The sequence below is a fragment of the Dermacentor andersoni genome, chromosome 8 (genome assembly GCF_023375885.2).
Source record: "Dermacentor andersoni chromosome 8, qqDerAnde1_hic_scaffold, whole genome shotgun sequence".
Taxonomy (NCBI): Eukaryota; Metazoa; Arthropoda; class Arachnida; order Ixodida; family Ixodidae; genus Dermacentor; species Dermacentor andersoni.
Window position 1 is genome coordinate 116,247,839 of NC_092821.1, and position 13,263 is coordinate 116,261,101.

At 47.4% G+C, this 13,263-nt stretch overlaps 1 protein-coding gene across 2 annotated transcripts in view; it reads left to right on the forward strand.

The window, feature by feature from the left end:
- LOC126529183 (uncharacterized) overlaps positions 1 to 13,018 on the forward strand; it is a 100,758-nt gene extending 87,740 nt beyond the window's left edge. For both annotated transcript variants that reach the window (XM_050176782.2, XM_055069670.2), the window contains exon 3: positions 11,411 to 13,018. In XM_050176782.2, coding sequence (XP_050032739.1) covers positions 11,411 to 11,693 — 283 coding nt within the window. In that variant the 3' untranslated portion in view covers positions 11,694 to 13,018. The remainder of the gene's footprint in view (positions 1 to 11,410) is intronic.
- Positions 13,019 to 13,263: the final 245 nt, after the last annotated feature.

Consider the following 13,263-nt stretch of genomic DNA (forward strand, 5'->3'; position numbering starts at 1 on the left):
GCAGAAGTAAATAACAAACTGCACGTGATAAAACCACAGTTAGGTTCTTGGCCCCCCGTAACAAAATCACGGCGAACAGATGTCCTATTCTGTCGCCTGAGAATAGGACACACATTTGGCACGCATAACTTTCTACTCACTGAAAATGATCCTCCAACCTGCGGTAGATGCGGGGAGAGGCTGACCGTCTTCCACGTCCTCCTGGAGTGTCGGGCAGCCGAATCTGAAAGAAGAAAACATTTTTCCCTAGCATACCGGCAGCACATCCCCCTACATCCCGTAATGCTACTCGGTCCAGAACCTTTATTTGACACCAACACAGTCCTAAGTTTTCTGAAAGATGTTGTCTTGCATGTTTTTAGCCCCACGTGTTCGTAGCGGGTCCTCTCTTCAGAGGATGCCGCTGTGATAGCTCTTTCGTATAGCACGCGCCTCTAGGCCCTTGTGTTTCAAGGGCTCCGGTGAGGCAGCAGTGCTCCAGGTAATTTTACTATCTCATATATCTTTTATTCTGCATCGTTCTTTTACGATGGATTTTAATGTTCAAAGTATTCGTCATGAGTCATCGCCATAATTTTATAGCACGTAGATTTTACGCACTTTACAGCGGCAATTTTTAGGCCAGTTTACAGCCAAGTCACATCTCCATAATACATCGTCAACATCACCACTTGTCATGGCCCTCTTTGGCCACACCTGGCCCTTGCGCCATTAAACACCACATATCATCATCATCATCCTCAAGGCGCACCAAGCGCCTAAGGAGCGGCGAGGCTCCCTCGAACGCTCCAGAAAGAACAAAACCCCTATTACAGGGCCTCGAAAGGGTTCTGTAATCTAAGGCATCCCGTCCGTTTCCGTAAACACAGCACCAATTTATTTTAAATATGGATACACAAATCATTCAATGGAACATTAGAGGTCTCCTTACAAACCTTGATGATTTGCAAGAACTCATCCACAAACATAATCCAAAAGTGCTGTGTTTACAGGAAACACATTTAAAATCCAGACACGCAAACTTTCTCCGTACGTATGTTACGTTTCGTAAAGATCGCGATGATGCCATCGCATCATCGGGTGGTGTTGCGATTCTCACACATAAAAGTATAGCATGTCAACCTTTACAGCTTCGAACGCCCCTTGAAGCAGTGGCGGTGCGAGTTGTTCTGCTAAACAAACTCATCACTATTTGCTCGCTTTATATACCCCCACATTACAAATTAACTAAACATGAATTTCAGTCCTTTATAGATGAACTGCCAGAACCCTATGTTGTTCTTGGCGACTTCAATGCGCACAGCTCCCTGTGGGGCGACTCTCGTATAGATGCGCGAGGTCGTCTTGTTGAACAGTTCCTCTTCTCGTCTGGTGCATGCCTGCTGAATAAGAAGGCACCCACATATTATTCTCTCGCCAACAGAACATTTTCATCAATTGACCTCAGCCTAGTTTCCCCGTGTATACTGCCTGAACTCGAATGGGAAGTTATGAACAATCCTTACGGGAGCGACCACTTTCCGATACTGATAAGAACATCTAAAGAAAACGAATGTCCTCCACAAGCTCCTAGGTGGAAGATAGACACAGCCGACTGGGAGAAATTTCGAACTCTCACTAACATCTCATGGGCCGACATGTCTTCTCTAGAAATTGATGCTGCTGTAGAGTATCTTACATCATTCATGATAGATGCCGCATCAAAATGCATATCCGAAGCGAGTGGTCTGGCATGCAAACGACGTGTACCGTGGTGGAACAGCGAATGTCGGACCGCCCGTAAGAATCAGAACAAGGCGTGGGGGTTGCTGCGAGCTTCTCCCACCGCTGAGAATCTTGTCAACTTTAAAAAAATAAAATCCCAAGGTAGGAGAACCCGCCGACAGGCCAGAAGAGAAAGCTGGCATAAGTTTTTATCGAGTATTAACTCGTTTAGGGATGAGGCCAAAGCCTGGAACAGAGTTAATAGGATTAGAGGGCGGCAAACACATTTACTCCCCCTGGTGAACACACAGGGCGATACACTGCAAGACCAGGCAGACTCACTTGGGGAATATTTTGAGAGCGTGTCAAGTCCAACAAATTATACACAGTCCTTTCTCAAATACAAAGAAACAGAAGAACGTAAGCCATTAAGAAGAAAAGGTCGAGAGAATGAGCCTTACAACCGTCCTTTTTGTATTGCTGAATTAAGAGCTGCCTTGAGCGTATGCAACAGCTCCGCACCAGGATCTGATAGAATCATGTATGAAATGCTCAAAAACTTACATAATGACACGCAGGTTACACTACTCACACTTTTCAACACCATTTGGGATGCAGGGTACCTTCCAACCGCATGGAAGGAAGCCATTGTGGTCCCTGTTTTAAAACAAGGCAAAGATCCTTCCTCAGTGGCAAGCTACCGCCCGATAGCCCTCACAAGTTGCATGTGTAAGGTATTTGAAAAAATGATAAATTGGCGCCTCATCCATTTCCTTGAACTGAACAAAATACTTGATCCTTATCAGTGTGGCTTCAGGGAAGGGCGCTCCACAACTGATCACCTTGTACGTATTGAAGCAAACATCCGTGACGCATTTGTACACAAACAGTTTTTCCTATCCATATTCCTCGATATGGAGAAGGCATACGACACAACGTGGCGATACGGGATCTTGCGAGACTTGTCGGGGATGGGCATCCGTGGAAATATGCTAAACATAATAGAAAGCTATCTGTCCAAACGTACCTTCCACGTGAAAATCGGCAATGTACTGTCGCGACCTTTCATACAAGAAAATGGTGTACCTCAAGGAGGTGTGCTTAGTTGCACACTCTTTATCGTGAAAATGAACAGCCTTCGTGCTTCATTACCGCCAGCCATTTTTATTCTGTTTACGTAGACGATATACAAATAGGCTTCAAATCCTGCAACCTCACAGTATGCGAAAGACAGGTACAGCAAGGCTTGAACAAGGTTTCCAAATGGGCAGACCAAAACGCATTTAAGGTCAACCCCCACAAAAGTTCTTGTGTTCTCTTCACAAGAAAGAGAGGCCTGGTCCCAGATCCTTGTGTAGAACTGGGCGGACAACAAATTCCTGTCAACAAAGAACACAAATTCCTAGGTATTATTCTTGACTCCAGGCTCACTTTCATTCCTCACTTAAAACATCTTAAAGAAAAATGTCTTAGAACAATGAACTTACTTAAAATACTATCCCACACATCGTGGGGTAGCGACAGACAGTGTTTATTGAATATTTACAGGAGCCTAGTTCGATCACGGTTAGATTATGGTGCCGTAGTATACCACTCTGCCGCACCGAGCGCACTTAAGATGTTAGATCCCGTACACCATCTGGGTATCCGTCTGGCCACTGGCGCATTTAGGACAAGCCCTGTTGAAAGTCTATATGTAGAGGCGGATGAGTGGCCACGCCATCTTCAGCGAACCAACGTCAGCTTAACGTATTTTCTCAAGGTTCGCTCTAATAAGGAACATCCGTGTTTCACAATCGCTAACGACTTGACGTGTGCAACACTTTTTCATAACAGACCCTCTATGAGACTTCCTTTCTCACTGCGTGCAAGAGAACTTAGCACGGAAATGGATGTCCCAGTTCTCGAACAACGCCTAATGCCTCCAGCTAAGCTAGTACCGCCCTGGGAGTGGCAGCTGATAGGGTGTGACACATCCTTTGTAGAGGTCACTAAACATGCGCCAGAGACACATATCAAAATGCATTTCTTGGAGCTCCAGTACAAGTACTCGTGCACACAGTTTTACACAGACGCTTCTAAGTCGCATGCCGGGGTGTCCTACGCAGCCATTGGCCCGTCCTTCTCGGAATCCGGTGTACTGCACCCTGAAACAAGTATATTTACGGCTGAGGCCCATGCACTATTGTCGGCTGTGAAACATATCAGAAAATCAAATATTCAAAAAACAATTTTATTTACAGACTCCCTAAGCGTCGTCAAAGCCTTGAAGTCGCACTGTAAACACAGAAACCCCGTAATTACTGAGCTCTATTCCATTCTCTGTAGAGCGTATATGTCTAACCAGCATGTCATTGTATGTTGGGTGCCTGGACATAGGGGCATCGAGGGTAACGCTCTAGCAGACCAGATGGCCACATCAATTTCATTGCATACAGTTAATCCTACCGCTTCGGTTCCTGTCACAGACCTCAAGCCTTTTTTAAGAAGGAAACTGCGAAACCATTGGCAACGTATGTGGGACGCAGAAGTAAACAACAAACTGCACGTGATAAAGCCACAATTAGGTTCTTGGCCCTCCGTAACAAAAGCACGGCGAACAGATGTCCTATTCTGTCGCCTCAGAATAGGACACACATTTGGCACACATAACTTTTTACTCACTGAAAATGATCCTCCAACCTGTGGTAGGTGCGGGGAGAGGCTGACCGTCCTCCACGTCCTCCTGGAGTGTCGGGCAGCCGAATCTGAGAGAAAGAAACATTTTCCCCTAGCATACCGGCAGCAGATCCCCCTTCATCCAGTAATGTTACTCGGCCCCGAACCACTATTTGACACCAACGCAGTCCTAAGTTATCTGAAAGATGTTGTTTTACATGTAATTAGCCCCATACGTTCATAGCGTCTCCTCTCTCCAGAGGATGCCGCTGTGAAAGCTATTTCGTATAGCACATGCCTCCAGGCCCTTGTGTTTCAAGGGCTCTGGCGAGGCAGCAGTGCTCCAAGTAATTTTACCATCTTATATATTTTATATTTTTCATCATTCTTCTACGATTGATTTTATTGTTCATAGTATTCGTCATTAGTCATCGCCACAATTTTATAGCACGTAGATTTTACGCACTTTACAGCTAATATTTTTAGGCCACTTTACAGCCAAGTCACATCTTCCATAGTACATCGTCAACATTACCACGTGTCATGGCGCTCTTTGGCCAAACCTGGCCCTTGCGCCACAAAACACAACACATCATCATGATCTGCATCCCAGCTCACCTTGCCGTTGTTAATGTTGTTGTTGGGCTTCTGCTTCTTCTGGTGCCGCTGCTGCTGCGGCTGTTGCTTGCCTCCCTTGATGCCTTCGGAAGACTGGGGAGCGTTGGTCCGTGATCGGCTTCGCGAACTGTTCCGTGAACGGCTCCGCGAACTCCCCCTCCGCTCCTGGCTCTGGTTGCGGGATTGGCTCTGGTCACCCTCTGAGCTGAGCCATCTCTTCCGATGCTGCTGTTGCTGCCCGCTCCGGCTCTTTTGGCGGCTTTCCCGCCCGCCATAGGCCGGCCCGCGAAGCTTCTTGAACTGCTTCAGGCGCTCCTTGCAGTCCCTGGACCCGGTAGCATGGTCGCCTCCACATACCAGGCGCTTTGGCAGGCATTGATGTCCTTCCGGCGGGTTCCGTGCTCCGCACTACCTGCAGGCCTTGGCATCCGGCGTCGGACATACGTCAGATCTGTGGCCTTGCTGTCCGCAGTTGTAGCACACTTGCCTCTTCGGTCAGTATGGGTGGCATTTGTATTCGCCTCCCCACCAGTTGACCATCCTGGGAATGAAGGGTCCGTCGAAGGTAATAAGGGCTGTTTTCGACTTCCCCAGCATTCTGGCCCCCAGTATGGTTACACCCTGGGTGCGCAGTGTCAGGTTTTCCATCAATTCTTCTTCCGGGGTCCCGGCGTCTATCCCGTGGATCACGGCACGCTTGCAATCTTCAGGTGTCGCTACGTAGGTGTTGACTTGAAAGGAGCCTGTACGTTGAATCGGATGAGTGGTCACTACATCTGCAGAGAACATATTCGTCTTTTATGTATTTTCTTAGAGTGAACGGAAACAGTCAGCATCCCGCGTATTACATCATAAATGATTTGTCCAGTTGTCAACTTTTCCGCAACCGGCCCACAGTGGCACAGCCTTTCTCCATGCGTGTTAGAGACATGGCTGAAAAAACAAGGGTTCCACTGCTTGAATACCACCTTATGTCCCCTGCTATACTGCCCCCGCCGTGGCAGTGGCAACCAATAGACTGTGATACATCTTTCGTAGCTGTTACAAAGCACGCGCCTGTCGCGCATATACGAATTTACTTCCTGGAATTACAACACAAATACTCCTGTCCTAAATTCTTTACAGACGCATCGAAGTGTAATTCTGGCGTGTCTTACGCAGCGGTCGGTCCATCCTTTTCGGATGCCGGTGTTCTGCACCCGAACACAAGTATTTTCACAGCAGAGGGCTACGCGATATTGGCTGCCGTTAAACACATTAATGAATCTAATATCCCAAAGGCAGTTATATACACAGACTCTTTGAGTGTCGTAAATACTTTGAAAACTGTCAGGAAATATCAAAACCCTGTAATTCTATCTCTTTACTCAGCATTATGCACAACCTATGAGTCCAAGCAGCATATCGTCGTATGCTGGGTGCCGGGGCACCGAGAGATAGAGGGAAACGTGTTGGCTGACCAGCTAGCCACATCCGTCCACGCGAACGCTTCCAACACTTGCACGACTGTCCCTGTAATGGACCTCAAGCCCTCAATAAGAAAAAAGCTAAGGGCTTTCTGGCAGTGCTTGTGGGATAAAGAGACAGAAAATAAATTACATGTTATCAAGCCGTATCTTGGCAACTGGCCGCCGGTATCAAAGAATCGCCACACAGAAGTAACACTTTGCAGACTCAGGATAGGACACACATACAGCACACACGCATACCTCTTGTCCGGTGGCGATGCACCCACGTGTGATAAATGTGGTGAGCCACTTACCGGGCTTCACAACCTGCTGCAATGCACTCAATTAGACGCTAATAGGAAAAAGCATTTTCCATTACCACATCGGCAGCTAATTCCACTCCATCCTCAAATGATTATAGGTATAGAACCTCTCTTTAAACATGAATCCCTGTTTCGATTTTTAAAAGATGTACATAGTTTTCATATTATAGCCCCAGGAAATCCGTAGCACAGCCTCTAACAGAGGATTCTGCTTCGGTAGGTGCAATAAAAGAAAACACCTGCCTCCCAGCCTTTGGGCTCAAAGGCCCCCCGGAGGCATAAGTGCTATTTACATATTTTTTGCATTTTAGCTCCAGGATCACTTATCACGCGTACTATATCCACAGACTACTACATGTATCAGTATCATAATTTTATGCTATATACTATTTTACGCTTCCATGACACTGATTGATTTTAGGCCACTTTACAGCCGTGTTACATCCCACCATCGCCACTCACGAATCAGCGCTTAACACAACATTATCAGTCATGGCGCTCTTTGGCCACACCTGGCCCTTGCGCCACTAAACAACACACATCCATCCATCCTTTGTGCCAATTTCCCATTACTGTAAACACAAACTATGGCAAAACAAACACATGTTCGGACATGAGCCTACAACCACTCAACTCAACTGAGTAGAAAGTAGCAACTGGTGCATCTACATGTACAGAAAGTGGCATATCATAGGATGCACACAACACATACAAGCTGTTGTACCATCGTATTTTTAATGTTTTGCGAGGAAATAACCATTTTGTGATGTGCATAGTGCACAAAACAACTCTAGCTTGAGAGCAGCAGCAAATGCAGTTCTTCACAGATGAAGGGGCATGAAGCATTGCCTTACGACTGCTTCACGAGTACTACTGTTAATAAGTGGCAGCCTTGGCGACTCTTGCATAGTGAAGAGGGTGCAATTGTTTCTGAGTCCGTGGCTGTGGCATTCTTTTTAAGGGATTCTTTGTATAACGTTACTTCGTTTGTGTTTAAATTATCATAATCTGTCGGAGTCGTCGATTTGGAACATTGACCGTCCGTATAGCGGTGCACTTGATGCGTATACAAATTTTTAATGTATTTTCCACTGTGCAAACAAAGCCCTGTGATAGGCTAGAGGCACTGCAATTTGTTTAAATAAATTTTGTATTATGAAAAGTCACCATTCCTGTGTCCTTCCGAAAAGGTTGACAACGGCACAACGGCGCTGCGCTGCTGCCTTCCTCTGAGGTACATGTCGTGCGATGCCAGCACCTGGCTGTCTCCTGGTTCCTCTGCCTCCTCAGCTGGTGACACTTCCAGCACAATAATCGTCCAATGTCCAGTCGCCCGCGTCCAAGGCAATGTTATGGAGAGCAACATATGCATAAATGATCCGCGTTGCTCTATCGGGGCTGTATAGCAGTGTCCGAAAGTGCTGCAAGCAGCGGAACTTGCTTTTCTACACCCCGATACATCTCCCCACAACATTGTGCATGAATGCGTGCTCCCGGTTGTAGTGACCCTCGGAGGTGGTGCTGGCATGACTGCCAGGTACTGGAACAAGCAGCCATGGCTCGAGGGGATATCCTGAGTCTCCTGTTACAGGAAAATGACAGCTGAGTGCTCTGCCCTAGTTAAAGGTACGCATTACGAATACTAACCAAGCAGATACTCGCCAGGCTGCAGTTATGCGGCTAGCCGTGCACGCAGTGGATTGTGCTGCGACGCACACCTGCAATGGGGAGCAATACAAAATAGCGCTGCAGATATGCTCGAAATCCTTTTTGCCATTAATATGCAGAAAAGAATACATGTACGCTGGTACAAGTGGCTATGCAGTTTCAGCCATAGGCGTGCACAGGGGCTTGCCATTGGAGGGGAGGGCAATGCGTCCCCCCCCTTTGTGCGCACGCGTGTGGCTTGCACTAATTGATAACTAAATGAAAACTTCAGGCACGACATTGCGCAATAACACCCATAAACGCCAAAGCCAGCCCATGCAATGGATGCAAGTACTTCCGTGTTCAAAATGCTTCCATCGTATCTTTCCTATAGCGTATCCATTTCTGCTACGACTACTGCCTATTTTCCTTAATACCTTCAAAATGCACAACTCCATCGTGTATGCACGCCAGAACGAAAGCACAATTTTGGAACGGCAGATGGCTTATGCACACAAACACATGGCAATCATCATTACCGCTGACATGTCAGACTTCAACGAGCTGGTACACAATTCCTCGCATGTTCTCTTTTAATCGTTACGTTACTAGTTATGCCCAGCTTGGGCATTAAACTGAACAATTGCTACTATGGGCGCGTAAAAATGGCGACTACAGTTTGAAGTAAAACATTCCAACGGTACTTACGATCATGACGTTTAAGGCGTAATAACCCTTTCTCGACATGAAGCTCGCCGTGTCGGCCGGGCTGAGTCCCTCTGGCTTCATAATGGCGATCAATGTGCCGTCGACGCACGCGAGCACGCCTGGAATGGCGCCGCATCGCGCAAACGCCGCCTTTGCCTCATCCTTGGCAGCGGGTGTCAATGAAAAGTCGACCAGCTTTCTCCGGGCAGACACAGAAATGATGGCCTCCTTCACCTCATGAATGGTGTTCTTCACGGCCGACTGTGCCGTGCCTATGTGCTACTCGCGACCAACGCTGGTCTGGAAGCTTCCGGTGCCGAAGAATCGCAGCGCGCACAACACATTCCTTTCTGGGGAAAGGCCATGGGCTTGCTGGCATCCAGCTCGCCGCACAAGCTACGCACTGCTCGTTTGGACAGACGAAAATACTGCCGGAACTCTTCTTCCGTCAACTCTTCAAATGCATCATCTACCTCGGGTCATCGTCTCTGCGCGACTGCAGCAGCCGCACAGGCGACACGAAAAGGCACGGCAGAGAAAGCAAACGCCACTTCATCCAACTGTTGGGAGTGCCGAATTGGATTGAACCGGATGCGAAAGATGCTAACTCTCCCAAGGTCTTACGTTTTAATCTAATCCAAGCTGTCTGGTAGCCGTTCTAATCCGTTCTATCGAATCGGACGGACTCGGCATCTGTTCCGTTGCGTTCGTCCGATAGCAGACGACACTGAATGATTGACAGCAGCAAAACGTCATGGCTCACGTCACAATTCACGTCATGGCGTTCCTCATGGTTCATGTTGGCCAATCGTGTGCGGCTCGATGGAACCGACCGCCTCCATTCTATTTTGGAACGCGTACACGATCGCACCCCTGATGTCCGTCGTATGATATCGGTGTCACCGCACCAGCATGTTTTGTTGCCTTATGTCAATGTAGTGCTTTCAGAGGCTGACTACCAAAACGAAGCCCCGCGCGCTGTCCCAACTAAGAAGCATTCACACTCACATGCGCCCAATCAAGCGCTGTTAGAACGTGTGTAAGGGCGTAGGCGCATCTACGAATGCTCCCTACTTCCCAACACTGCACGTTATTTCTCTGCAAATCTTTCCTGATACTACTGGCTCTTGTGCCTCATAGCGTACGCAAACACTGGTTGCCCGTAGAACTGGGCCCGTGTGTCCTCAAAAGAAGTTTTTTGCGCTCAAAAGGTTCCAAAAAGCAGATGCCCGGCCAATCGTCATGATGGACACCGCCAAGAGGACCGGTCATTGAAGAACGACACGGAACAAAACTGACTACGGCACCTGAAGTTCTTTCGTGCGACAATGTATGCATATTGAACTGAACTGAATTCGGGGGTCTTACGGGCAAAAATCACGGCTTGAGTGCGAGCCACGCCATAGTGTGGGGCCCCTGATTAATTTCGAGCAGCCATGGCCAGTGTAGTCCTGAAATAAGGACACCACCCACTCGACCTCAAGAGCAACGACCTCGATGGTTGAAATATATTTTTTCTCTCTCACGCTTGAACACCAGATTGTTAAGGTCCCAAACGCATGTGATGCGGGCGTTTTCCCGCAATTCTCCCCGAACGAAAGGTGGCCGCCAGCGCCGTGATCTCATACCGCGACCTCGTGCTTAGCAGTGGAACACCATAGCCGCTATTGTATTGATTGTATGTATGAATTTCGGCTTGGTTAATAAGGTAGTCGTAAGAGCTAAGAGAAGAACGCGCGAACCGAAGAGCGTTGCAAAAGTTATTTTTTTTTTTTTTTTGTAGCTCGGAAAGCAATGAAAGGACGTGTCCATTCTGATTGCGCCTACTTTGTGTGAGCGGCTTCCACCCTCACTGAAAGCGACTCTACTGTCACGTTAACAGCGCCGATATCTTGCTGTCATATCCAGCGATTGGAAGAGAAGTTCGACATGTGAGCGACGTAAAGAGGCGAGGTCTACAGACATTTTTGTTTGCAATGTTCCTTGTCATGAGTGCGTAGGGGGTAGGAGCTGTAGAAGCAGAACCCCTTTGTTGAATGTGGGAGTTTATGGTAACATAAGGGGGTCTACGCACATATAGTCCCTTCGTCGCTTTTTGTGTGCTTTATGTCAACTGAAGGAACCAAAATAATTGAGCGGAGAAGGTGGCTGTAACCTTATTTTCTAAAATGGTTTGTTTCGCGTCTCAAACAAGCTTTTTTGGCTTTTCAGAAACACCGTTACATTGTCATCTGAATTGTTAATATTACCGGAAAGCCGATACTGCCCATGGGGCCATATTACATCCCCTTTCTCTCCTGACAGGCTCTGCGCCGCTGCTCTGGACCGAGTGTCCCGTCATCCGGCGCTGGTAGCCGAGCTTGCGGAAGTGCTGTCCATAGGCGAGGAAGAGGCAGCACGCAGGGTGCGACAACGGTTTCGCAGCATCGAAGGTCTGCACGAGTTCATGCGACTGGCCGGTGTCGTCAAGCAGCGGGTCACGTGTCGGCCGAGCGAGGACGGACGCGCGCAGCTGGACGACCTCAACAGCGAGTGCTGGTGTCACGTGAGGCGCTACCTGCAGCTGGACGACGTAGCGTTTGACTGAACGTTGCCGGCAGATGTGCAGGCACTTTTGTTTGCCACCTCATCCACGGCGTGAACGATCGCCAACCGTAGTATATGTAATTTCTGTGGAGGACGGTGTGTGTCACTGTGTTTGATACATTATACTCAGAACATGGGATCGGTGTAAGCCCCAAGTATTCTTAGTAAGAGTTCCACGTTCATCTTTGTTTTATTTTTTATCCTTTGCGGTAGTTCCTGCGAAAACTGCGTTTAATGTGAGGCTTAGCAAATATTCCATTATTGTCAGCAGAGTTATATACTTTTTGTTACCCTGGGTACTTGGATGGTTATCAGCTCCCGAAGGCCTGATGTTATTGCGTACTTTTTCTGCTTCCAATAAAGATAAATTTTGTTGCAGAAATGTTTGCGCCGCTTTCCTCTACGCAAGTAGTACGACATGCGGCGTGTAGGATTACACGCAGATGTGCTTTAAAGGAAGGTGCCACAATGCGAGAATGGGAGTGTTCAACGATGGTGTTGGGCAGCTGAGCACGAGGTCGCGGGATCGAATCCCGGCCACGGCGGCCGCATTTCAAAGGTGGCGAAATGCGAAAACGCCCGTGTGCTTAGATTTAGGTGCACGTTCATGAACCTCAGGTGGTCGAAATTTCCGGAGTCCTCCACTACGGCGTGCCTCATAATCAGAAAGTGGTTTTGGCACGTAAAACCCCGTAATTTAATTTTTAACTTCTGCTTAGGAAGAAAGCTGGAGCTTAAGGAAGCAATGATTTGAAACCTGTCATGCCTCATTTAATGGATTAGACAAATTAGACCATCCACGATTAGGAATGAGTTATTTTGCCATCGGACGTATCCTCAAAGCGAGTAACAACAATTCTGTAATATTTGGAGTGGTGGTGCAGATGCCTAAGTTGTAATTGCATTGCAGTCGCAGGAGATGTGGCTGTAGCAGAGGCCATCTGTTGGGCTTAATCATTGAACCGCAAGCAAGAAAAGAATTTCCTTGTTAGTGTAAAGCGAGTGTAATAACGGTACTTTTTGTTCATGACCTGTCAAAGCCCATGGGTACAACCAGTAAACGGAGTGAAAAATGACGCGACAATGCTGTAGCTGTTTTACATTCAACACTTTTTCCAACAGTATTTCCACAACCGTCTCCGTTGCCCGAGGATTGCGGCTTCGCATGCTGCTCTATCAACGAATGGGTCTTTGAAGAATGCCCAGATTTCTACCTTATTGCAATTTGAGACAGCCGCTTGCTGCAACCCATATGTGTCAGTCCTTTTTTATAGATGCTTCATTTCATGTAATATGTATAATAAATTGATTTTGTTGTTTGGTGCGCACAATGCAACATTAACCAAGTTTATTCTACAAATAACCCATGCGAATAATGTTGCCAATGTTCAGGCAGAAACCATTGCACGATGACTCGACGGTAACGCGTTAGAATTCAATCTGTATAGCGATACAACGCATTGCCGCTGTCGAAGCGAGGTATGTATGAGACTTGCACTGCAACGGGGCTACTTTCAGGCTTCTTTAAAGGGACACCAGAGAAAAAAATGATTTCTTCTGCATCAGTAAAT